The 27,944-nt window shown below is 49.4% G+C and overlaps 1 protein-coding gene across 1 annotated transcript in view; it reads left to right on the forward strand.

The window, feature by feature from the left end:
• Positions 1–13,477: 13,477 nt before the first annotated feature.
• Positions 13,478–27,944, forward strand: part of LOC122390249 (homeobox protein orthopedia B-like) — a 38,203-nt gene continuing 23,736 nt past the window's right edge. Inside the window, exon 1 of the mRNA XM_043382982.1 lies at positions 13,478–13,671. Coding sequence (XP_043238917.1) covers positions 13,611–13,671 — 61 coding nt within the window. The 5' untranslated portion in view covers positions 13,478–13,610. The remainder of the gene's footprint in view (positions 13,672–27,944) is intronic.

Below are 27,944 nucleotides of genomic sequence, written 5' to 3' on the forward strand. Positions count from 1 at the left end.
TATATGTAGGTGGACATTGTGCACTGTGCAGGTATATGCGTACTTATTAGCGTAATAAGTAATAAATACATGTCTATGAAAACACAGCAGCCTAAAAAGTAAACATGACTAATCGCTTCAATGATCAATATTTGAGCCCGAATACATTCAGAGAATCGTCGTTGAACTCAGAGTTACTGCTGGTCTACAACACTGGAAACGCTGTTCATTCATACAAATACCTGTTCATGAGCTTGGGATACATTTTCCCGACCGAAAGAATTTGGATCCAGGCAGATAGTGCTAGCCCGTCATTACCCGGCTGAACTGAAGCGGGAATGCTGCACAGCCCGGCTAGCCACATTAAAGGCCACACTGAAAGGTGCGTTACCCGCTGGTCACTGCAGGACTCCGGGCAGGCTGTCCGGCTGCTGCAGGTCACACCCGTCCAGCCGTTAGCAGGTAGGTAGGTATCCGTGTTTGCTACACAGCCACTGTACATACGGCTGCATACTGCAAGGCAGGTCTCTGCTTAGCTCTGCAATAAGCATAAAGGCTCATTGCAAAATCAAAGTTTACTTTGGATCACTTAATCTCAGTATTTAAGACGGTGAAGGTGAAAAGGTCACCAGTCACCGCCAAACGCATGTATGGATAATGCATTAACTATGCACCCCAGCACTAAGCAGCCAGCACTGCAGCAGCAATGGGTAGTAGAGGAAGGTAGCGACATCTAACAGTACGATAGCCCTGCCACCTAGGAAGTCTTGTTTCTACTGAGCACAACATCTATGCTGAACCGATGGCTATCTTTGAATTTTGATCTATACCGAAACGCAAAGACAATTGGAAAAAGGAACACTTGGAGATAGAACGTGGAACAACATGGAAATGCTGCAGCACTGCTTGAACGGACATGTTAATATTTGTGCATGTTGAAGCCACCTGTAGGTAGGCACGCATTACTCAATGGTCCGGGGAGAATGAAGCGCTGAAACTGAAAATGGAAAGGTAAGGTCTGCCCGATACCGTTTCAGTTCCGAGCTACTTTTTACGAGCGAGCGAGCGCAGCGAGCGAAGTGAGTCTTTTCAATGTAACGGAAAAAATCTCAGTATGAGCGGCCCGGCCTGTAACGCTTTTGAGAGGCTTATATCTCAGCAACCGCTGGACCGATTGGCCTGCGGTCTTTTTGGTTGGGTAGCCCCATCCCTTCTACCCCGTAATTGACTACTTTTGATACATCTCAGTGACCGTCGTGGCACGTGCCACGTGAAAAGTCAAGGGTGTTCAAGCTGTTTTGCAAAAGTAGTGATTTTGAGAGGCTCATATCTCAGCAGCCGCTTGGGCGATTGGCTTGCGGTAATTTTTGTACGGTAGCAGCATCCCTTCTACCAAATATAGGATACTCTCGATGCATGTGGGTCACCCCCAGTGCACGTGCAAAATACAACAATAAGAGGTGTCAAATTTGTTCCCATTTTAATAACTCGGTAATTATTGGGGCGATTTCGCTGAAACTTGGCATACAGGCAGGCACCCACCAGACAATGCATTCCCATGTGTTGCGGTTAAGGCGCTACTGCACGTGCGCACGTGCAGGGGGCGCTTCCAGATCTCGAGAACGGCTGGGCCGATTGCGCTCAAATTTGGTACACGGTTGGGGACCAGTTAGTAGGGTGCCGTGCAAAAGTCAGTTTGGACCCCGTTTGCACGTGTGCACGTGCAGAATGCCGCTTCCAGATCTCAGGAACGGCTGGGCCGATTGCGTTCAAATTTGGCACACCGCTAGCGACCGGTTAGAAGGGTGCTTTGCGCAAGCCCGTTGGAAGTACCCTCTCGCCCTTCCGCACGTGCAGGGCTCACTATCTCGCCCGCTCGTTCTTCGCCCAAAAGGCGTTTTACTGGTAGTAGTTCATCGTGTTTTTACGCATATTATTGTTAATGACACTTTTGGCCCTGCTGCCCTTGATTGTTAGACCACTTGGAGGAGCAGTGACGTACCCAGGGGGGAAGGGCGGATGGGGTGCACACCCAGCCTTGGGGTTTTCAGGGCCCGGATAGAATTAGGACCCCCGCGGGTGGAAGGCCCACGTAGGCCAAAATCACGTCCGAGGCGAACGAAATTCACGGGAATCCCAAAAATCACGTCAAGACAATCAGGGCCCACTGACCAGCCTGACAGCTAGGGTCCTTCTTACTATCTGGGGCCTCTTGTGAATAACGGCCTGTCTGTGTCTGACCGCTATGGCCCCTCTGACTCCTCGTCCTCAGTAGAGTGGAGGCCCTCTGTAGGAGGTAGGAGGGCCTATTTAGAGGAGTCGGGGCCCCTTTAGAGAGGAGGCCCGCTGTAGAGATGAGGCCCTCAGGATTCCTTCTTCCGCTCCCTCCCCCCCCCCTCCCCCACCCCCACACACCCTTGGCCGAATCTAGTTACGTGCCTGTGGGGGAGCGCAAACCACCGAGCTTCACTACTCTCAAGTCTCAGGCATAACAGGTCATGCGGCACAGTATAGGTTCAGGCGTATCTACTGGTGACATCTAGCGTTAATTATATGGATTAATAGTTGCTACAGTCAGACACTACACCTGTGTCCTGTGACAAGTATTAGTTAAGCTCAGGATCGCTAGATGTCACTAGTAGTATACGCCTGAGAGTATACTGTGCCGCATGACCTGTTGCTTTCTTATGTCGATTGCCAAATGGATACTGCATGCATAATGCATATGTACGGATCTTTGAACACAATTGAAATTGTCGAATGGGATAAGTTGCTAAGGCTACGCAAAGTTTCTCAGACAATGGCATATTTTCGAAGCGACCCATTATCATAATTCAAGTAGCTCAAGTACATATGGCCTCGACGGACATGCCAGCTGACGGTGTCCTAAAAAAGAGGTGGTAAAAGAGGGATGGCGGATGTAACCTCTGTCCTCTTCCGTCTTTTCTGTACTTTCAGGCAGCTGGATGGAAGAGGGCGCTCCCATAGCGGTGCCAGTCGCAGAGGACGCCACAGTAGCGCCGAATGTGCCGACCGTCGACCATCGACCATCGATCCAGTCTCGAGATCACTGACTGCTCCCCGCAACTCATAGGCTACTTCCATTCTGTAATAATTCGACCAAGTCGTGCAGGTGACGAGTAATGTAATAATCGAACTTAGCCCAGCTGGATGTAGGTACCTAATGTTACCAGTTGTGAAAGGTAAATAACAAGTGCAGCATGGTGTTTCATACCACTTTCGAACAATAAATACTCCACATTCGAGGTACCGGACGTGTCGGAAGGCTATGCGAGAGGCTACTCGATTAGATGTTTTGACTAAGTACACTAACAGGACCAGGGATGCGGACCCGTGGAAATTTTAGACGGTTCCAGCTCCGGCTCCGGCTCCGACTCCGAGTAAAATGGTTTGGCTCCGGCGGCTCCGACTCCGACTCCGGCTCCGGCTCCTACTCAGTACATATATCCCCTATGCGATCAATTAACTACGGGTGGAAGGAAAGACAAAGCCGATTGGATTGGTACACAGTGCTTCTGTATTTGCATAACAAGGTTATTTTCTCAACAGCACATGCAATCAGCGAACAGGGTAACATGACTGGAGGCGATGACTTTTACATACAACGGCGTGGTCTTTTATCAACAGGACGCTCTAGTTATAAACTTAGGTTGAGTTATCATTCATTGAAGGCATCTTGACGAAAGAAACACTCTGCCGGTATGATAAACGTCTCATGCCAAAGATTGTTACAGAAAAAAACGTACCTCATAGTCTCTAAATTGTCTTGTGTCGCTTGTGTCTTGCCACCTTGGGAATAAGCCGTTCACTAAGGTCAAATATATAGACACATGAGCGACAGAGCCTTAACTCTCCCCGGCTGAGAGGGAATGGGTGCAGGTAGGCCCCTCCCCTCCCCAAATGTGTCTTTTTTGCAATCTTTCGGAAGTTGGAACGTGCTTGCCTTAGATAGCTGGAAACTGGCATACCAGGTCATTAATTCAAGCATAATCCTTTTATCTTGATCAGGTCAGGTCAGGTCAATGAACAATGATGTCCTAAGTGAGTCTATGCACACTCCTAAAAGGTCGCAAATTTGCAACGTCCTCAGTGTCAAGGAATCTATCGCAAAATGTTGAAACTCAGGGGTGCAAGTTTTGCTTTTGAGATTGGGTACATCTTTGGTAGTGAGGGCACCCACAGATATGACAGTGGAGGTGCCACATCACATCTCTACGAAGGCCACGCTGCATATATCTGATCTATTGCATAATTCTTTAGAATATGCACGGTGCACGTCAAGCTAGCGATATTTTTTTGCCTGTTCAGTTTGTTTATGTATTTAATATATACACATCCAAATCAATTTATCAAAAGAAAAACATAATGGAGGTAGAGTGAGTTGAAGGTCTGATGAAATCCTGGAACAGAGGGAGACTGGAGCAGATAGCAGAGCATAAGTTTAATTAAGGATGTCTCATGCCAGCCAGGTGGTTGGCACTTAAAATGGCGAATTCTGTTAATAAGCGAGTAGTTGATTATTAAATCTGATTCTGCACACTCTTTATGCATTTTCTATACCCCTCCTACGACACTAAACCGCACATGCTGGGTAACACCTCAGGCAATTACCAGTATCTGTGCGCACACATGACACCCAGTTCAGATATGCCCAAAGTTACATCATCCCGAAAAATTTCACACCGCTCAAAGTAAGTTGGTCGCTCTAAATAACGACGGACGGTGGCGGCGGCGGCGCGGACGGCCGCTCCGTTTCATGCATATTTAAACGGTGGCTCCGCGGCGGCAGTGGCGGCGGCGGCTGGGGGGCTGGGGGGGGGGGGTCTGTCGGCGGCGGCGGCGGCCGTCGACACTAATCAGAATTGATCGTACCTGGCGGGCGGCGCGGGCCCTAATGGCCGAGAGGCGGCCGGAGATTCAGTGCCGCACCGCGCCGGACGGAGACGACGCGACGACACCGACGGAGAGAGGGAGGGGAGGGGAAGGGAGAGAAGAGCAGGGACAAGAGAGGGAGGGTGCGAAAGGAGAAAAGGCAGAAGAGAAGCGATACAGAAAAGAGGAAGAGAAATGAGATATAGAAGGGAAGATCATGCAGAGACAAAGAGAGCCAGCGAGAGAGAGGGAGAGAGAGAGAGAGAGAGAGAGAGAGAGAGAGAGAGAGAGAGAGAGAGAGAGAGAGAAGAAGAAGAAGAAGAAGAAGAAGAAGAAGAAGAAGAAGAAGAAGAAGAAGAAGAACAAGAAGAAGAAAAGAGAAAGAAGGGCAGGCGTGAATGTATTTGATAAGAAATGAAGTTAAATCTTATTATTATGCTACTCTCCGGACATCAGTGTTTATTTTATCACCGTCAACACGTAAAACTAACTTTATTGTCCGAAAACACACCAGATTTATTAGCCTCATAACACATTGAACGTTCCCACAATGGATATTTACACTGATCAGCTTACATCTGATCTGAGTGTTCGTCCCCTCCTCTCTGTCCTGTGCCTCAAATTAGCGTCATCTGCCCTCGCCGGCGCGCTCCCTAAGCCCAGCTAATGAAACATATCATGCCCTGTGATTGTGTTGGCCGGCGCAGCAGACGGCGCCTCTACGGTGACACGGCTCGGTCCTGCGGCTCGCCCCAGTCAATGATTACCCCAGGGCGTTAATCAGCCGCCCTGCCGCTGCCGCCGCTGCCGCCGCCGCCGCCGCCGCCGCCGCCGCTCGGCGCCCATTTGGAGAGCGGCATTGCCCGGTGACAAAGCGCCCGCCGCCCGTTATGGGCTGGTCGTGTTCTTACTGACTTCTGTATTCATAGTCGCTGGTTGATGGCGTCCGATCACAATGGTGCAGCGCTGGGGATGAATTGGGCGGCCATCTGGGGTCCCAGGGGGCACGGCGCGTCGGCCAGGGGCCCGGAGTGCTCAGACTGCGGTATCAACTATCATCTGTGGTGAATGAGAGGGGAGAGGCTGGTGGCATATGTGACATCTGACGATGGTACTGGGCGTGATGTAGCGGCACCTTGAAATCTAAACTGCTCGGTCAAAGCTGTAGGCTGTAATTTGTTGAAAATAACGTTTCAACATAATACAAGGATGACTGATATTTCGCCTCCTTGCACACGTTTGCTTCGAGGAGCTTCTGAAAAAGTCGTTTGGCAGCTACAAAATATACGGTATACCACAAGATGGAGCATCTTTGGCTGATCGCAATACTACTTTAGTAGTTTGGCTATCACGATTCGGAACAGGACCAGTATTTCAGCACCTGTCGCCGGTTTGCGATCTAAATCGGTCCCGAGCTCCTGCGAGTCTCCATTTCGGCCCCGTGCGCCGTCTGCCGCCGCCGCGCCTCCTCTGCCGCGTGACAGGCGCGCCGTGTCGAGCGAACGCGGCGCGGCCCGACACGGGAAGGCAATTCCGGCGCGGGCCCCGGGAGACCGCGCCGCCAGCGCCGCCGCCCTCGCCGCCAACGCCGCCACCACCGCCGCCAACGCCGCCACTAAGCCGGCGTGTGATGAACGAGCTGGATTCGCCGAGATTTGGCCGCAAACGAGTCGCCGGGCGCGCCGGCCGGTCAGCCGGCTCGTTTCTATTCGGCGCGGCGGCGGCCACGCGCCGGCCCGGCCGCCCATTGTAATGCATTGCCGGTGAGCGGGCTGGTCAGCGGGCGGAGTAGCCGGCCGGACTGGACCCCTCGGTGCCGGTCCCGCGCCTCACGCACGCGCTCGCAGCTCGCCAGCACTGCAGCTTCAATTTGTGAGGCGAATCCTTCGGAAGCAACAATCCCGTGGCGATTTATGACGTCCATTTGGATGCAGCTCGGTGTACCATCTGCATTGGAGTCATTCGCACAAAGCACATTGAGCTGTCTGGAATTGGTGCTGTGATTTATTTATCAGACCTTTCCGATAGCGGCACTTTAGTTTTTGTGACTAGGTTCTTAGGATGAAATGCAGAGGTGCTCAATGTGCATTGTTCAGTGTTCATGTTTGTGATGGGTTGATTTTCGCTATAAGAGTATGCCATGCAGATGGTTTTAGCCTTCAACGTTGACACGGTTCACACGGTACACAATTACAGCGTGGATGTTCCCTGTCTGATGTTTTAGCATTTTCGCACATTAGGCATGGGTTGATTGACTTTCCCCTCAGTGTGAATGAATTCACTTAATTTCATAAGCTATATGTATGCCTGGGCTTTACCTCCTCACCACCAACCCCGGATACACCAGGTGATCAATGGTTGGCTCCTGCTCCGAAAGGCAAAGGGGGAAGAGCCGTGCTCAAAGCCCACCCGCGGGGTCGTCTTTGTTGCCAGGAAGGAAGTGACGTCAGCGGATCCTCTGCAGAGTGCGCCTAACGGTAGGGAGAGATCAATTAATCGTCGCAGGTAATGACAGATCTGTTTTATGGCGTAACTGCAGCAGCAGCCAATCGTTAACTTAAAACCATTTTAATGTAAGTGATTAAGAGCAGGGTCATGCACACATCATTTGCAAAAGATTGCAGTGATTACTGCTTCGTGTTTAGTCCCTGACCGTGAACACCCTCACCAGTGGACATGAGTTGACCTCAGGTATTACTGCTCCATGCTGACAGGGTCTGGCTAGGGACCAGCGCGGAATCCTCAGTCGGACACCATGGAACAGAGGACCAGCGCGGGCGGCACCGGCACCACGGGGCGCCACGGGGTGCAGTGACGTCACAGGAGCACGTGCCGCCGACAGGGGACGGCACCGGCACGTGGCGGCTCCCGCCGTAATGACTCAATAAACGGCGCCAATTGAAAGGTGCAGTCGACAGCGACGGTGATCCCCCGACAAATGTAATCCCGTTGGCACCGTGTTATTGGCAAGTGGACTGCGAGTCGCCACGGGAAGCTGGCAAGGGTAGAAATGAACGGCATCGGCATACGGCAATATAGGCGCTCATGAAATTGATGGTATGCATTTGTTGGGATAAAATTAGACTTCGACGCTTTTAACAGGGTTTACACTTCCTTCCTGTTAGCATGATTAGTAACGTTTTACGGCTAAGTGTATGATTGAACAACTAAAAGAAGCATCCCTGCATTGCAATCGGTCGGTTATGACTGGCAGATAGGTATCGTTAATACAAAAGTTGGCTGAGAATGCACGGAGTAATTTCACTAAAATGAGCACCTCTTCACGTAGGTATATGGAATTTCAAGTTTAAAACACTTGCCTACAGTGGGATGGGCTGCATTGACGAATCAAGGGCTGTAGTGGTAAAACCGGACAAAGACGGGACGATTAGTAGCCTTGAACGGTCATTGGCTAAGTACTTGCCTAGCAATTTACACAAATAAGTGGATGAACGGGAGCACAGACACGGCACACCCTCTCTCCAAAGTCCAAGTTGCATTGATTAGACTGTGTTAGCGTATCATGACTTATAACGGCTGAGCTGACGGATGGGCCCAAGTTTTGTTTTGCCTTTTTTGCTCGTGTTCCGCTCTTGATGTTCTTGGGCTGGCTTCAAAGAGAAAGGTCTGAACGGGGAGGTATCGATGCTTATAAACTCCAGCTGCGATCTGTTAGTGCAGGGAAATCACTTTGTATAAGCTCACTTCGAAAATTTGGTTGCTCGTTTATTTGTTTATTTGTGCAAACATCAGCGGGATAATCGCCGAAAGACAGGTGAAGTCGACATATAAAAAGGAAAATATTTTATTGAAAAGTGACTGCACTAAATATCTAAATGAATTATCCCTAATCTATTTCACGTCATACTCAGTCATCATCATACACGCTCCGAAGTTCGTCTGTTCGGCAGCGACGGGTTATCTGCTGAGGGCATCTCTCTCTGGCGCGTGCTGGTTGCCATGACGACCGGAGAGACACGGCTTGGAGCGGCCGGTCGCCGGCGTAATCACCATTGATGAAGTTTTATTAGCTTTCAAAGGGAGGTGCACGGCTATATTGGCGGCACGAGCCAACGTTATGAGTCGGCAGCGCCTGTTCATTAGGTGGAGCGTGCCGCCGAGTGGGGCCCGTGTCGGTGACGACTATAGGGACAGGTGAGCCGAGTCCGGTCCGACGGCAGAGAGAAGAGGTCGTACGACTGGTCCTACAACAACTGAGCGAAATCTGGTCCTTCAAGTGAACGAGTTCAAGTCCTACCACGAAAAAAGAGCCGGTTTTCTTTGAAGCCGGTCTGGTTTCGACAATTGCGGGTGGCGTCGAGCCCAACCACAGGAAGCATGCCCGGTCCAATTTTCGGGAGGAGAACAAGAGCACACACGGCACAAACGGCAGACAAACTGCACTTTTGAGACACGAAAACTAACATCACAATATTTTATAGTTTAGCTCTTTCGTGCATTTCGTCAGAATATATGTTCTATGTACTGCCTATTATAGGTGAGACGTTGTGCCGAGCTGAGGGTGCCCTGGCGCAACAAATCCGCCGCCGCCCTAGCGGTGATCTTGACATCCGCCAGCTGTTGCGGCTCCAAAGCCAAGCCGGCATGGAAATGGGAGAGTTCAAGCACTCCGGCCCAATCCCCGCACAAAGTTCTACGTTAATGGTAGTACCCCAAAAAGAATAAAAAAAAACCTATGCAGATATTCTAAATGCGCTATTTCTCGTCTATTCCACTTTGAGCTTTTGTAGTACCCCTACGGAGTAACTTTTTTACAAAGTTACTTTGTTACCAACTTTGTAAAAACACTCACAGCCCGCACCGGCCACCAAGGCTGTAGAGTCGGAGTCAGATTTGGAGTTGGAGTCACAGCCGTCGGACTCGTAGTCCGAGTCGACACCGTTTGGCTAAAAGTCATGCTCTGTGTTTGTCGAAACATTTTGTGCTCGTTTCTCATCGAATGTGTGCATTATACCTAGTTTGATTCCGATATTGAATAATCTGAGCAGAGTGTCCAGCACGGTCCGGACAAGGGACAGAGATCCGGTGGGGTCATAGGTGTCTAATGCCAGGCCTACATTCTTCAACAACCCTGATTCCCTCCTCACAGACAGGCGCCGTGTGAGGAACTCTCAGAAAGCATGGACCCCTTTAAGGCCGGCAAGAGCCCTCTGAGACTGGCGGGGGACCATAGGTATGGGAAGAGGATCCGAGATCGGTTTGAAGGCTAATATTCAAAGTAGCTCCTTGGGATGTCGAACCTCTGCATGCACTTACAGACTGGATACTGGATAGTCTCCAGCCCTGGATACTGGATAGGATGCTGGAGTACCAGCTAGAGCTCTGGCTTTCTGTCAAGATCCTGCAGCGGCCAGTTCAGCTGCGGCCCAGAACTACAACTCGGTGTAAATCTTCACAATGCACCAAGAAGTCTGTGGTTAGGATAACAGATATAAGTCATTTTACTGCGATACGGGCCAAGGCTCTATAGATACGGGCCATGAAAGAAATATTCGGAGTCGAAGTGGGAACCTGATTTACAACTGGAGTCGAAGTCGGAGTTGAAGTCGATATTCAAAAGCCAGAGTTAGAGTCGGAGTCGGACCCGTCGAAAATCCGTTAACTCCGCCGTCATAAAAGTCACAGCATAGTGCATGAATTTATTCGCAGTAAGGAAATCAATAGAGGTGCATCGTCATAAACAGAGACAAGCTGTATCCGAGAACCGAAATCTCGTGTGGTATGGAATATTAACCCCAAAAAGGCGCGCAAAAATCCTGAAATCCTGAGATCCATTACTTGAAGTAGTGGGCGCGCGTTAGCTTGTAGAATGTAGGTCTAGGATCCGGCTTTGTGTTGCTCCTATTTCCCCGTTCCGCGCTCGACAACATTTGCTTTCGGGTAAAATACAAAGTAGGTAAACCTCTCTTTCAGTGCAGTATCTTTGTATTGCCTTCCTGTTATTATGGTAGACATTAATTCACTGGCGGATCCAGGCTTGCGTTTTGGGGGGGGGGGGCCAACTCATGCAGGAGCCAAACCTAGGGTACCCCCAAATCCTGTTTTCTCATCGGATTTAGGCCACTTATTTTTCGTCACAGCCCTGACACTATGAATATTTTTTTTTTTAACTAAAAGTAAAAATATATAAATGGTAGCCCATCCGACCCATGCCTTTATATTGCTTTGTAAACACTTACCATTGCTTTTGTCGACCAGTTAACCCGCTTCGAGTCAGTGCTTGGGTCCCTTTGCGGGCCGGGAGGTGGTAAAACACCCCCTGTCTAACTCGGCTCCTGGGCCAGGCACTGATTGAACTATGTTTCATTATCGCTTAGGGGAGGGGGCAAACGGGCCACTTTAGGCCTCTGGGAAGGGGGCATGGCCGTAAATGCCCCCTCCCTGGATCCGCCAGTATAAGAGACCATTGGAGCTGCAGTTGGGTACCTCAGACGTCAGGGTACGCCCTCAGATGTATATGTAGGACTCGCATGGAGACCTCTTATGCTATAGTGGACTGAAAGGACCCAAAGGAGCCTGTCTAGGGCTCCCGGAGATAGACGTGGGCCCTCAGGAGCCCACCAGAGCCCCCAATGAGGGATAAGTGAGGGATACCAAGTGCCTGCCATTGCATATTGCATAAGCCATAACGCCATTATTAATCAATATGATATGTATCAGTGGCAGATCCAAGGGGGGCCACATGGGTCATGACCCCCCCTTGGTGCCCGGGGGCACCACAGGCCTGTCGAGGGGCACCACCGGTCTAGCAGGGGCACCACCAGCCCGCCAGGGGCACCACAGGCCTAGCAAGGGCACCACGGGCCTGTGAGGGGCACCCCAGGTCTGTCAGGGACACCAGAGACCTGCCAGGGGCGACGAAGCCTAGCAGGGGCACCATGGGCCTGTCAGGGGCACCTGGGGCCGTATTCACGTCGATCATTTTCGTAAGAATTTTCTTAAGTTTGACCTACTTCTTAAGTAAATTTTTTTAATCACGTGGACTCCGTTGATAAAAACTTAAGAAGTGTCGACGTGAATACCAAATTATACTTACGAAAGAAAATCGACTTACGAAGTCGACGTGAATACGGCCCCAGAGGCCTAGCAGGGGTACCAGTACCACAGGCCTTACAGGGGCACCACCGGCCTTGCAGGGGCACCTTGGGCCTGTCAGGGGCACCACAGTCCTGTCAGGGCCCAGGGGCACCAGCGGCCTAGCAGGGGCACCACAGGCCTGCCAGGGGCACCACCGGTCTAGCAGGGGCACCACCGGCCTCGCAGGGGCACCACCGGCCTCGCAGACAACACGGCATCACGCAGGGGCACCTTGGGCCTGTCGGGGGCATCACGGGTCTGTTAGGGGCACTTTAGGCTTGTTAGGGGCACCACAGTCCTGTCAGGTCCCAGGGGCATCAGCAGCCTAGCAGGGGCACCCTAGGCCCGCCAGAGGCACCACAGGCCTGCCAGGGTCCAGGGGCACCACAGACCTAGCAAGGGCACCACGGGCCTGTCAGGGGCACCTCAGGCTCCCGTGCCCCCCCCCCCCCCGGATCCGCCAGTGATGCCTCACCACGCGAAACACCGCCAACTCCCAGCTACCGCGCCATAAACACGTGCCAACAACAGTCTTTTTTGAAGGTCGACTCCACTCACGCAACTTTTGACTGACCCTCACTGCTACCATATTGCTTCCATATTATGCTCTGGAAAGCTTTACTTCACCAAGTGTGCTAAAAACCTCCATCAAGGTATATTTTCTTAGCAATTTTTCTGACGTTTTGGGGGGGGGGGGCAAACAGGCCACTTTAGGCCTTTGGGGGGGGGGGGGCATGGCCCCCGTGCCCCCCCCTGGATCCGCCAGTGGACATTATGCATATGTTATGACTTACGAGGTAAATTTTACAGGCCAGCCTGCATTGTGGGACTACCAGCAGCCATCAAATGGGAAAGGAAAATTAGAAAAGAAGGGTCAGGTGTGAGAGAGAGAGAGAGAGAGAGAGAGAGAGAGAGAGAGAGAGAGAGAGAGAGAGAGAGAGAGAGAGAGAGAGAGAGAGAGAGAGAGAGAGAGAGAGAAAGAGAAAGAGAGAGAGAGAGAGAGAGAGAGAGAGAGAGAGAGAGAGAGAGAGAGAGAGAGAGAGAGAGAGAGAGAGAGAGAGAGAGAGAGAGAGAGAGACCGAGCGAGAGCAGGAGAAGAAATAGAAATAACACCACAATCATTTACTGATCGGACAATTGTGCAGATCCTGCGGTAGCCGGTAGACAATATACCTAGTCGATTACATTCCGGCTACTGGCAATAACCACGGTGATAAGACTGCAGCCGATTGTCACATTCTCGGCACTGGAGGCTTTCCAGGGGACGACAAATGAAGTGGAGCACTGCAGCAACTGCGGCTCACGGCGCCATAAGACTGCCATCCTCTTTCAATTTCGCCGTGCCGCTGCCATTGCCGAGACTGTGATGGAGCCATACAATTTCCTTGTGGCTTGCAGGCATCTCGGGGGCAGAGTCGACGCATCAGAAGGCGGCCCCTGATTGGCCGAGGCGCCACGGCCGTCGGCCGCCTCAGGGCTCTGATTGGTCGGCGCCGGCGCTGCGAGTGTATTGGTTTGGCAGTAATGGTCGGTTAGGGGAGCTTGGTCCGCGGATGGGCCGTATCATTTTGCGTTATAGCTTCATAACTTTAGTTTATATCCCGGGCCCTACTTGTTGATTGTCCTCAAATAGTGCTGCGATGCTTGTAAACTCGGCAAAGAGTGGAATGCAACTTAACCCGACCTCTGGCCAGCTGATCGGTGAGTACGACAGGCCGGCCGGGCCTCCAGCCGCGTCCGCCGCCTAATTAGGTGCTTTCGCCCTTCATTAGGCGCGGCTCACATGATAGGGAGTTGTGTGATCAAATTTATTTGCGTGATTACGGACTGAGCGGCGGCCGTGGAAGACGGCCGATGTCGAGCCGGGTCGCCGTGGCCAGTGGTGTCGAGTGTCTGCTGTCGGCGCGTGTCGCCCTTCGACGGCCGTCGGTCGTTTGTGCTGCCGCTGCTGCTGGACTGGGACGTGTTCATGAGGTGGACCGGGGTACTGTGGGAGTGTAGGCTACCCCGTGTTGGGAGAGGAGCTCCATCAGTGCTGCAGGTCACCAGAGGCCAGGTCAGGTCACAGGGATTCGTCCGGTGAGCTTTCAGTAATCAGTCGCTCTGCGCCGATCGGTGCCGTAAAAGCCGTCGGTGCGATGATAGCCCAGCTCAACTGGCGACTGTGGTCTGTGAGCCTGATTTTGAGACTGCCTTGATAGGATTTTCGGGCTTTTATGTTAAGTCAGGTAATATTTTGTGTAACGAAAATGTCCGCCGACTGAAAGTTCTTATTTTCGAAAGAAAAATAGTTTATCTGAAACGTAAGAAGTAAGCAGTGAAATGGCAAAACCAGCTCTAAAACCCAAATCGTACAGTATGGTCGACTACTACAGAATGATGTTCCACTCCTCAGAAGCTATCAGTTGACCGGAGCGCTAAGTTGTGCCGTTTATCACGCAATTAAGCGTGTCGATTGTGAGCATTGGGACAAAGCTATAATTTGTGAACTCAGCCCATGTGGTGCGGCACAGCCTACCACTCCAGCCAAATAATTGCCTGTGAAAAGTGGAACATCATTTTGTAGTCGACTATGCACTATAATCGACCTAAATTAAAATCAAAGGAAAGGGTAAGGTGGCAGGTGCTTACTCGTGGAATATCAAAGACAGTTATAAGTATATGATAACAATAGCAGGTCAAATGTTTATATTGAAACGCACAAAGCTTTCAGTAGGTATGAAAATACCTTGGTGTTTAAACATGTTCTGTCATTCTTTCTGCAAAACACAGCAGCCAAGGTATTTTCACACCGAAAATACCAAAATGTCTTTCAATGATATACATTTGTCATGTTTTTATTATCGTTTAGCTGCATAATTTCAATGCAATTACAATTTCATTACAAGTGGAGTAAGCAGCGGGTAGGAAATTAGTGTGTCACAGGCTGGTGGGTATAGCGAGATTTTGCCTACCAAAGAAAAGAAAGAAGCTAGTTTACCAGTAACGTGTTTTGATCGCAAGTCAACGTTCAAGTAAGTCAAACGAAGGAAAGTCATCTTTGGAAATGTGATTTCCCCACACAGGAACGCATTTGGGGATGGAGCCCTCCCCTGTAAAAGGGTAAAATTACTTTGACTTGTAAGTGAAAAACATCGTTTTTTTAAATTAGATAAAACAGCCGTTTTCACGACAGGCTATCGGGCGAAAGCTCTAAAAATGACACATTTGCACCTTATCTCTTTTACAGCAAATATCTTCATGTCATAAATTTAATTCAGTGTTTTAATCGAAAATAATGTCTGATAATTGAAAAGCAGATATGTAAGCAACAGTGCAACCCGAGCTGAACATTTCTAAGAAACTCAATAAACCTAAGATGAGGATCACACACGCATGAGGGCCAAATGACATGAGGCAACACGTCTGTAAGATGCCCCAGCCATATAGCGGCTGATTCCATGAGCTTTGCAATCTATTTTGGGGAGCATTCGATCTCTGAGATCCGCTTATTTAAAAAGTAAAATAAGTTTAGTTTGGACCACCAGTTTGGACTTTGGTTGCTCTGTACCTACTGTGATATGCAAGCGACCTTTAAATGCCTCACTTAGAATATGTAGATAACGGAATATCTATTAACCCGCGCCCTGCTGGGGGGGGGGTGTTTGAACACCCCCCTTGTGGTTTTTCGCAAATATCTCAAAAACGGCGGCGCGGAGCGCCGCCGTTTTTGGTACACCTTATCATACATCAATTCTGCACATGTTGTGAAAATTTCAGACCAAGGTCATTCAAGGTCAGGTCACCAGGTCACTTGAAGTGACCTCACCTCATAAAAAGTTTCAATGTCTGTCATAGCTACACCGAGTGATCGATCGCTTTGAAACTTTCAGCGATTGCTAAGAGCAATAGCATGTACAAAATGTATATCTCAGAATTTTGATATCGATGACCTAAGGTCAGGTCAATTTTGCGACCTCCCCATTATAAGTCAATGGGAGAAAATTGAAATGCGCCTATTTTGGACCAAAGACATTATAAACACTCCCAAACACTGAATTACAAGTGGTTTAGACACACTGAACATGAAAATGGTGTCCGTGACCCCTGTTTATGCCCTGAGGTCATCTTAGGTCACAAATGTTATCTAACAGTTTTTCGCAAATAACTTTTGATAGAGGCATGCTAGAGCGATGAAAACGCCTTAGATGTGTTCAGCTCGACGATACGGATCGACTGATATGCAACATGACCCTTTCCGGTCAGGTCATGACCTTGACCTGAGGTCAAATTTTCAAGTTGACCTTTCAAGGTCAAGTTATAGTTCATTCGATGCGTCTTGACGAGAGGAACACGATGCCGGTAAAAGTAAGCTCGTACAAGGCTTGGGTCAAAAGTTATTGCAGAAAAACTGTTTTCGAAAAAATCGGCTATTTTTGCAGTTTTTGCCCCCTACAGGCAAAACCGTTGACGTTAGGTCAAATCTGAGAGCATTACTCAGAAAGGGCGTTAATAGGGCTATCGAATGCGCTTTTCCGCGGCGCTGTAGCTCTATTGGTTCCCGAGTTATGCGTTGGCTTCTTGGAAATTGTCGACATTCGACCTGGAAATCGGCGAAATTTTGCCTTCAATGACCTCTGGTGACCTGACCTTTGACCTGACCAAAAAATTGACCGAAGTGATTTTCTCATTATTTTTGACGCTCTTTCGAACGCCGCCTTCCGCGTATCGCTACGTGGCCTAGGAGCCGAGTTAGAAGGGGGGGTGTTCAAACACCCCCCCCCCCCCAGCAGGGCGTGGAAATCCAGGACCCCCAGCGGGGCGCGGGTTAATTTACCCCTCAGAATAATTATCATATGAAGAGTGTTTTGTTTGTCAAATATAGTCAGCACTACAAAATTGAAAGCACCCCGAAATTGAAAATTTAATTTCTCCTCGGCTCAGTAATTGACAGCAAAGAATGATGTCTCGCAAACCGCGGGTATTTACCAATAACTCGGCTGTTTTGTGGCGTCAAGCTAGTTAGAACAGCTTTTGGTCACACTGGCCGTTTTCACGACGGAACTTTCGCAGAGGAACTTATTTGATACCTAAAAAGTACCTACCCTTAGAGGCCTTAACATCCCTCAAACTGAAATATTTTATGTTCAAAATAATTTTAGAAGTTTAAATCCGGGCATTTTTTGCCCTCAAATCACTTATTTATTTACAAACACAGCAATTTTTGGTTCTAATAGCCCACCTTTCGACTATGAGGTATTAAATCAGCGTGGCAACTTGCTCCCTCTTTGCTCCCTCGGGTATCTAATTCCGGAATTCTTAAAAACAAGGAAAGTATATATCGAGTTCTCTTTTATACCTATTCAGTTATGTTTTAATGGTGATTAAAATATGACAAATTTTTTAATTACATTTCATATAAGAAAACACGCAAAACAATGAAACAAAAATAACTACGGCAGATAATTACCTTCAGGTATCTAATTCCGACCAATCAGCACCTCAGTGGGATATGACGTCATAACAGAATGGTGGTGAAGGCCGTTTGCAGTCCCGGCCGGTAGGTCACGTGACCGCCGGGCGCCTCGGGTCACGCGGCGGTCGGGAGTCGGACGCGGGGCGTGGTCGCGGGCGGACGCGCGGGGCATCATGCTTTGCTTTGCTTGCTTTGTCAACTTCATATAACTTACTATCGCATTCGTGTGAAAGCCAAACACTGCTCAGTGCCTTTAGAAATTGAGTTTTGGAAAGCTCAAGTCCCTATAGCTCAGTGGCGGCGGAAGGTATTTTGGGATGGGGGGGCACACCTGATCCTTCCCGGAACCTAGGGTACCCCCAGATCTAGTTTTCTCACCGGTTTTAGGCCACTTATTTTTCACCCCTTGGCCTTTACAACAAAAATTAAAAAAAAATAAAACATTTGCAAATAAGTGAGATATTTAGTCTCATCTGAGTCAAGAAACTACCTTTTTGGTAACCTGGAATAAACGTTTAAAGCTTCCACACATGAGCTGTCAAGTCAGGTACGGGGACCCGCAGTTGCTACTGTACAGCGACCCTGAGTAAATTGTCCCAGCACCCTCACAGGGAACAACGATAAGCCGTCAGAGGGCACGCACAGAAAACCTCAGCTGCTCTTGTGCAGGGACCGGCAGTCGATATCAATGTTATCGGTTGTTACTGGACAGGACAGACGGCTAGATTTGGGGTTCGTGTACAGTGGGTCTATTTAAGATCTCCAGAGCCACCACGTGGCGCTACGGTCGGGGTAGGGCGAGTCCAAATCCCGAGGGAAGTGAGGTCATTGGTCATTGTGGGGGAAGGAGGGAGGGGGAGTGAGCCGGTATCACGGCGCATGGGGCGTGCGTAGCGCCGGGAGTGGGCCAGGGCCGCCCAGGGCCGCCCGCCACTGCGCCGAGGCTGAGGGGAGGGGATGACGGTTGCGGGTGCGTTCACTCCGGTATGGTGGTATCCTGTTCATGTGGAACGGGCAAGAACGCGACTGAAGGGAATCATTATCTCAAACAAACGGGCAAGCCAGAGGCAGCGTCAGTTCCAGCCAAAATGTTGAACAATGAACAATGATAATTGAAATCTAGGACGTATTCATAGCATGCAACTTTTCAGTCGATAGTTGCATGATGGTTTTCACGATGCATGATGAGGCTTTTCTAAACTGTTATTTGAGTTTGATATTTTTCATTTGGCACGTTCAGTTTTGGTGGGTTTTATCGGGTCGAAAAGAATCAGAAAAGAAAAAAGAGTTGAAATGGCTCAAGACAAATGACAAAAAATATTTTATAAAAAAATGAAACTTAGCTAAACGTTTATAAGCGATAATTTTGACTTTTGGGGAGGATATTGGGGAAAGATATTGGGGAAAGATGTCATCGTGCTTAGGTGTGTTGCAGTAGAAGGAAAGATTTCGGTTGTGTCTAGAATTAGATAGGTAAAACCAGACCCGGGAGTGGGGCTCGAACTCACGACATCGCGTTCAGCTCACAGGTTACCCAACCTAAACGCTACGAGCACCTATCGCCCTGCGCAGCTTGCTCAGTGTTTCGGCTAAAGTTCGGCCAAAGTGTCTGACGTCTGTCAATGTCACGAGGCGAAACCCCAAGGTAAATGTCCGTCCCGGTAGCTCGATCGGTAGAGCGTTAAACTCCATGTGCCATGTGGTGAAGGCGCACGTCCCGGTTGCAAAAGTCCGGGTTCGAGACACGACGTGTGCTTGACGTTTTTTAGCCTCCTGACGGGTATGGTTGTGGTTGGTGGCAGCCGGCAGGCCGCTGCAAGGCAAAGTCGAGGGCCTGAGGGGACCGGCCGTGCGCGGCTATGTGCGCACGTTAAAATTTGGATTCTAAGCCATAGACCATTTTGCCATAGACTAAACCTCAAAACCATAGTCTGCAATAGACCAGGAATTGCTTGATCGGGGGGCAGATGGCAGGGTCAACAGTCAACACTTTACAAGCTCAGCTTAGCGGGGACTCTGTCCTTGTGATTCCTTCCATCCAAAAGGTTCCGGCCAAATTTATATTAAAAAAGGGGAGCCGAACCAGGTTGGGCCCGAGTTGAACCAGGCTGGACCGAGGTCATACATGCAATCATGGTCAGACAAAACAGAAGTTAATTTCGGGTCAAATATTTTTATTAACTGATCTTATTGTTTTTTAGCTTACACGTATAATAACTTTTAGCTTTTTTAACTCGAGACTTCATGCACAGAAATGTAGCGTTCGTCCACTTTTCCTCATCGTCTCTTAGCGACTTGATTTCATGTGGCGGCGGAACGGGGGGGGGGCATCGGGGCACCGTGCCCCCGTTTGATTTTGGCATTTTAACATTAGCCCTATGTGCGTTGCATGGAAAGAATGGGACCAAAAGTCGGCAGTGCCCCCACTTCATTAAAGGTGTTCCGCCGCCACTGCTTGATTTGACCCTAAAGGCGTCTTACCAGCAAAAAAAAAGAAATCACCTGCGTTATACCTAAATATTTGCCCAAGGGCGCTCTACGCAAGAAACGCCAGCTGGTCAAAAAACTGGCGAACGAATACGATCTTTCTAGTGCTTGAATTATATTCAATGAAAATTTCAGGAGACATAAATAATCTTAATCCTTATAGCTAGGCGGAGCATTCGCTAGCATTCCATTGCCAGCTGTATTATCAACGCCACATTTGCATTACTTTGGGTGCATCATAAGTAACAATAGGTGAACCGGCCACAGCAAAACCATGCCTCATTATCCTTTCCTTCCAAGCTGCCAAGCTAACGGCGGCCGCCCGGCCCACCACCGCGATATGGAACAACACTGGAGTGCGCCATTTGCCTACGGCAGTGCCCCACCGCGCCGGGGCTGTTTGACAGGTCACCCGCACCGTGACCTCGCCACCCGCCCCCCCCCCTCCCCGCCCACCTCCCAATCGGGCCCAGCTCGGTAGTGACCTCTCCTTGAATTTGACATGGACTCGACTAAGGCTCAACGCCATCTAGTTACGTCTGGAGATCCTAATAAGATCCACTGTACAATAGCAACTGCGGTTCCCCGTACAGAGGGGGATTTTTTTACTTAAATAGGTATTGTCTTCCATTCAGCTTTTCTTTGAGGCCCACGGCCGCTAATATGGGGAGGACAAGCTGCCCCGACGGTTCCTGGCCCTTTGAAACTTTGTGGGGGCAGCGACCCCCACGGCCCCAGAGTTGTGGGGGCAGGCTGCCCCCATGCTGCCCCCCGGCTCACGCGCCTATGCCGGCTGGCGTCTGGCAGAGTCGCGGGGAAAGGCATGTGGCACGCTCAGACGCGCTTTCGTGACGTCCGTGCCGGGCCACTCGCGTTCCGTCCTACTCTTCCAGACTTCGGTTACCGGTAGCTCGTAGATAGCTCTGCTTGATTTCTGAGCATTATGTGTGGAGGGCGTTTGGTGGAAATAGTCCGTCACGGACTAGCTCGCCGGATAGCCCGTCGTGAAAACGGCTATTATCAATCCAAATTACTCGCTATATCAACTTAATAAAAAGGTACTCAGCCAAACTGGCATATGTTCCTGACGTAGTATGGAAGTATTGTGGTACTTCGTCGTTAGGTTAGGTTAGGTTAGGTTAGGTTAGGTTAGGTTAGGTTAGGCTAGGTTAGGTTAGGTTAGGTTAGGTTAGGTTAGGTTAGGTTAGGTTAGGTTAGGTTAGGTTAGGTTAGGTTAGGTTAGGCAATTTTGGGGGGGCAAAAAGATATGTTTGCCCCCCACCCTGGAAGATGGGGGGGCGCCGTGCCCCCGCTGCCCCCCCGCTTCCGCCGCCACTGCTATAGCTCCTCAGGTCGGCAACAGTTGAAGCCTCATCTGAACCCATGTGAAAAAACGAGGGTAAGGAACCTTGTGTTGCTTTTTCTTTTACCGTCATAATTATCTCAAACCATCACAATTTTGAGTTGCCACATTGTCTGCTTCACTACATTCGTGTAAAACTTGGGTGAAGGCTGGTGGCTCAAAGAAAGGTGAAGATATTTCTTTAAGTGCCTAATCCGTGAAATTGAAATATCCCGGCTTTACAAATCTACACTTTTCATTTTCTCCACGATACATTTTTTTTAAATTGTTTAAATTTTATCTACATTTGTTAAAATCGGGGCTTTGGTTTTGTGTAAACTAGATCATAAAGTTTACTATAGTTTTGTGTAACCTGATGGCTGAAGAAAATAGTAATTTTGCTAAAATGATGTGCGGAAATTTGTTGCTTTCCAAATCAAATTACTCATACCTATATTTCATTCAAAATTAGGAGGCATTACTACTGCGTTTTCTTGTAACATGAACTGAGTTTGGGTACGGTGCTCCGGAAACGTTGTGGAACTTTAAGCTAGCTAGAGCAGTTTCCATAAAAATTGTTTAGATAGTTGACATGGCTTGTTGACAACTCTTTTGCTGTTTCTAAAAAAGTGAAAAAAATATTTTCCTGCATTAAGCACACAAGGCATGCTATTCTCATAAGCTATCGAATGTGTGTGTGTTTTTTTAAGCTGTTTTTTTAAGCTTTTAAGCTGTAACTTCAGCTACTTCACTTTAGAACATATTGCCCAGAATGCGTCACTGATCATGAGCTGGTATATCATATCATATGTAGCAAATACATAAATGAGAATAGTGTGTCATGAATTTTTGTGCATGCTTCTGGATCATCTGTAATTACATCAAAGGCTCGGCTCAAGAGTGTCCTGCCGACCAGCTTATGCCCAACCCTTTCTGTCCGCAGAACGTCGCCTGCGACTCCCGCACGCCGTTTGCCCCGGCCGTCCGTACTGGTCTTCGCGCTGCGAGCCGCGCTGGAGTTCGCGGCGGCTTCGTGGAGCTCCCATCGGGACGGCGTGTGATGCCCGCGTCGAGCTTATAAGCCGTGAGCTTCGATTGGCGGCTCACGCGGTCACCAGCTGTATGTACAGCCTCGGCCCCGACGACCCCGCTAATGGCCGAGACCGGCATACCCCCGGCATGGGTCCGCTGTCCGGCGCAGCGCTGGCCGCCCGCATGCTATGCTACTTTTGGCTGTATCGCTGCCCAGCGGGAGCGCGCTCCACGCTGAGGAAGAGGTACACGTTGCGACCCGACTGAGGACTGCAACCGGATGGTGACACGTCGGCCTCTGCGCCCTGGCCGGGGCAGGCGTGACCGACGTCACAGTGGAGGAACGCCCAAAACAAGACCAGCCCACCGTCGGAGCAGCATGGAAATATCATGTTCTGCCTGGACGTCGGACCCGGCGGCCGCAGTGCACCTGCACACGTGCGGAGAGGGGCGCTGGAGGCTACTCTGGAGCTTCTGCCATTCCGCGGCGCGACCGCTGGCAAAACGGCGGCGATTGAGGCGGTTGGGAACAGCTGCAGCAATGGTGATGGCGGTGATGGCGACATGGCGGTTTGGGACTTCATCTCAGCGCGGCCGCCGCCCAGGCGCCGCTGCGCCCGGCTGCTCAGCCACCTACCGGATGGCGGGGTGGCCCTTACGGCCCTCACGCCCGTTCGGTCTGCGGCCACGTTGTGGGGTGGCGGTCGCGGGGTTAGCGGCGTTGGACTTCGTCCTTTATCCAGACTGCACCGTACCATCTGAACGGATGGATCTGCCAAGAAAGATGACATCCAAGGCGGCTATGAGGCGATCACAAAGCTTCACCAAGAGCTTCTCCTTCATGGGGCCGGCCGGCCGTTAAGTCGCAACACCGGCTGCCGAGTGCCAACAGCTGCGTGCGCTGGCGCCGACGCGTTGTGGGCCGCGCTGCTGACGCCCAAGCTGCGATATCAACCATCTATGAATAAGTGGCAGCGGTGGCGGCTTGTCAGTTGTTAACGTGCCTTAACAGACGTTGCGAATAGCCCGCGTTGGAATCGCATGGTTGGGAACACAACGCAAGTAAAAATGGGCTTCCTTGATGAACCTACTTTTTAAGCATTGTAGCCTTTGTAATTTTGGATGTTTTGCTGTAGATATTATTTTCTACATATATACTATATAGGCACTCACGTGCTTTAAATCGCGCAATGCAATTGAACCATGGTAAAGACAATGATAAATGAACTGAGAGCTGACATGCCCCATGCTTTGTGTGTGTATGTGTGTGTGTGTGTGTTTTTTTTTTTTTTTGGCGAGTCGATAAAAGTGGTTTTGGACACTGGATGAGTTTTTAGGGGTGTGGTGAGGGGGGATGTAATTCCACAGACCTTCTGTCAGATTCACTAATGCAGTAGGTCTGTGCGGTGTTTAGTTATCGGAGCATTCTTTGAAAGTCGTGAATAGGGCCACCGAGTACCTAAAGCCGTGATATTCCCCCACAAAAACTTCTTTTAAATAACCGGGGATAGGTACATGAGCAGAGTAAATGCTATTACGAACGCCTATCACAATGCTGAGCGAATAGGAAAATCCATAGATGGAGAATTGTGCCGCGTTACGGGTGCTCGGGCGCAGCCAATCCACCGTTACCCCAGCGGTGACCTTGACCCGCATCGTCTGTCTCGGCTCCAAAGCCAAACCGGCGTGGAATTGGGAGCGTTCGAGCACTCATGGTCCAGCGCAATTCTCCACCTAAATCCATTCCTGATACACATTTGCTTGCTCATAGTCATGTAACCCCGGGGTAAATTCACCCAACTTTCATATTGGTCGCTCCATAGACAGATGGCCACAGAGATCAACTTAAAAGGCCATTGTTGCATTCATTTAGTGGAGATCATTAAAGAGCCGTGACAGGCCACAAGTCGCGTGACATCATACGTGTAACGACCAATGACGTCGGCCTGCAAAACCCAATGGAAGCGGCTAGCGTGCAATAAAACAGGGCGCTGCTTTCTAAATGTCTGTCGTGCGCCATAAATGAATATATTCTTTGTAGCCTGGCAACTCAGTATCTTTTTTTTAACTATTGTACTAGTATTTAATAATTTCATAATTTTATAATTGTGCTTACGCTTTATGTTGATATTAGTGATAAATCCTTAGATAAAGTAAATCGATGTGATATTTAATAGAAAAATAGCAAACTAACGCACCATTCATTCGAAAGCTGGGGAACCTACTAAAAAGAACTACTAAAATTCCTGAGGAACCAAAGGATCAAATGGGGATTAAATAGATGCCTGCTATTCCGTCGTGAAAACGGCCACTATTCATCTTTTTTTAATCTTAGGTCATTATAGTTAAAGTCAGGTCAAGGGTAATGGTGCTCTATCAAAATCCAAACGCTAATGTAATAAGAAGTAGCTCGTTTTTTTGCATGCCCTCATGTTGGTTTTACAAGCTAGACATAGACAATGTAAATTGTAAACGGGATATTTCCCCTTACTGATACCAAAGCGCATGACAGGTCAGCACAGGTCATCCTAGATCACGGTTTCATGTGGCTAAAAATGACTTGTAGGTCATTGTCTAATCGTGATATAATGTTCAATTCAAACAACACAGCTCAAAACATTCCTCTAAACTCAGTCGATAATGTTGGGACGTATGTACACACTCGTATGCTTCATTCATCAGTACGGTGTCTGTGTGTCTATGCGTGTGCTGTTATGCCAATTATTTATTTGTCTAAGTGTCTAAATTATATCTGACTATAATTTAGACACTTAGACAAATAAAAAACTATATCTGACTTAAGTTAATGACTTGACGTCAGCGGTGTCCGTGTTGTGATTTGTGTTGTGGGTTACCGGAAGATGCGTACAAGCAGGGTTCGGTCTGCTTATATTATATGCAAGAATATGTCAATAAAAAAATATATCTGACTATGAGTTTTGTAGTCCGCATCGGTTGATATTTCCAAAAGATGACTGGAAAAATGACTTGAAGTTTACCTTTAATTGATTTCGACCCTGGTCTTGCTCTTAATAAATTATCAAAACATAGGTAGGTATTCAACCAGTATAGCGCCTTTTGGGGCGACTAACGGAGCGAGCGAGGGGGTGAGTCTTGCACGTGCGAAATTTCGAGGGGGTACCTCCAACTGACTTGTGCACGGTACCCTACTGACCGGTTTCTAGCGATGTGCCAAATTTGAGCACAATCGGCCCAGCCGTTCTCGAGATCTGGGAGCGGCACCCTGCACGTGCGCACGTGCAAAATGGGTCCCAACTGACTTGTGCACGGCACCCTACTAACTGGTCCCTAACCGTGTACCAAATTTGAGCGCCATCGGTCCAGCCGTTCTCGAGATCTGGAAACGACCCCTGCACGTGCGCACGTGCAGCAGCACCCCATCTCTGGCACATGGATATGCAGTGCCTAGTGGGTGCCTACCTACATGCCAGCTTTCAGCGCAATCGGCCCAGTAGTTACCGTGATATACCGTGACCGTGATATACCGTGATATGTAATAGAATTTATACAACCGAACACCAGTAGCGCCCAAAAGTCTCATTTATTCCCAAATTCTCCAAACAAATTTGCACGTACAATTATTTCCGCGTGGAATAATTTCACGCACTTCAATAATCATACCACTTCTGACACACGCCCCTCTGATCTTCAAGATCACTAAAACGCACACACACAAAATATCAAAAACGTTATCTTCGGTCATAAAACCGCGGCCAAGCCAGGCACCATCGTCGGTCACAAAACCGGGCACCATAATTGGTAACCAAACCGTGCACCTTAATCGGTCAACAAACCGGAGCACTCGCCGCTCACCACCCGGGCACCATCACTGGGCACCATCGCCGGTCTCCAGCACCGGTCTTCATTACCGGTCTTCATTACCGGTCTCCAGCACCGGGCTCCATCACCGGGCTCTTCCAGCACCGGTCTCCAGCACCGGGCTCCACGACCAGTCACCATCACCGGGCTCCATAACCGCGGTCTCCAGCACCGGGCTCCATCACCGGGCTCCACCACCGGGCTCCATCACCGGTCTCCATCACCGGGCTCCATCGCCGGTTACCATCACCGGACTCCAGCACCGGTGTCCAAACTGGACAAAATCGAATGGATCGTTGGTTCGTTGTCGTGCCTCGCCTCTTCGCCATTTTTAACTTCCTTTGTCTTCCCTGGCGAATTTTCCCTTATTTTATACAATACCTAATAAGAACGAGATAAGGCCGAAATAGCTTGTAATAGAATTTATACAACCGAACACCAGTAGCGCCCAAAAGTCTCATTTATTCCCAAAATTATCCAAACAAATTTGCACGTACAATTATTTCCGCGTGGAATAATTTCACGCACTTCAATAATCATACCACTTCTGACACATGCAACAATTACAAAACTGACACCTCTTCGTTTTGCACGTGGCACGTGCATAAGGGGTCACCCACATGCATCGGGAATAGTCCAATACTTGGTAGAAGGAATGAAGCTACCCTACAAAAATTACCGCGTGTAAATCGGTCAAGTGGTTGCTGAGATATAAGCCTCGCAAAAGCGTCCGCACGGCCGGCCGGCCGCTCATACTCAGAAATTTCCGTTAATTACGGAGCGAGCGAAGCGAGCGGAGTCTTTCCTTAGATTAACGGAAATTTCTGAGTATGAGCGGCCGGCCGGCCGGCCGGCCGGCCGTGCGGACGCTTTTGCGAGGCTTATATCTCAGCAACCACTTGACCGATTTACACGCGGTAATTTTTGTAGGGTAGCTTCATTCCTTCTACCAAGTATTGGACTATTTCCGATGCATGTGGGTGACCCCTTATGCACGTGCCACGTGCAAAACGAAGAGGTGTCAGTTTTGTAATTGTTGCAATATCTCGGTAACTACTTGGCCGATTGCGCTGAAAGTTGGCATGTAGGTAGGCACCCACTAGGCACTGCATATCCATGTGCCAGAGTTGGGGTGCTGCTGCACGTGCGCACGTGCAGGGGTCGTTTCCAGATCTCGAGAACGGCTGGACCGATGGCGCTCAAATTTGGTACACGGTTAGGGACCAGTTAGTAGGGTGCCGTGCACAAGTCAGTTGGGACCCATTTTGCACGTGCGCACGTGCAGGGTGCCGCTTCCAGATCTCGAGAACGGCTGGGCCGATTGTGCTCAAATTTGGCACAGCGCTAGAGACCGGCTAGTAAGGTGCCGTGCACAAGTCAGTTGGAGGTACCCCCTCGAAATTTCGCACGTGCAAGGTCCACCCTCTCGCTCGCTCCGTTAGTCGCCCCAAAAGGCGCTATACTGGTCTAAGGAAAGACTACGCTCGCTTCGCTCGCTCCGTAGTAATGTGGCCGCAGTCATGACTGGCGATTTTTATGGAGGGGAGGTTGTTTTTACATTTACCCCTTCCGCACATTCCGAAACAGGCCTAATTTTTATGATTTGGAGGTAACACTTGCAAAAAGCAATAAAGGTGCCAATTAATTTACATTATGTCAGTGAACTGCACGGAAAAGCAGATTTCTGTCTCCAAAATATTACAAGCAGTATAAAATATTTCTGGGGGAGAGGTGGCACGCCTCATGTGGGCAACTTTTAGCGGGGAGTGTGCCTCCAGCAGCGTCAAAGGCAGCCTTTCTGGACCGGCCAATACCCTG

The sequence above is a fragment of the Amphibalanus amphitrite genome, unplaced genomic scaffold, assembly GCF_019059575.1.
Source record: "Amphibalanus amphitrite isolate SeventyFive unplaced genomic scaffold, NRLGWU_Aamphi_draft 000388F_arrow, whole genome shotgun sequence".
Taxonomy (NCBI): Eukaryota; Metazoa; Arthropoda; class Thecostraca; order Balanomorpha; family Balanidae; genus Amphibalanus; species Amphibalanus amphitrite.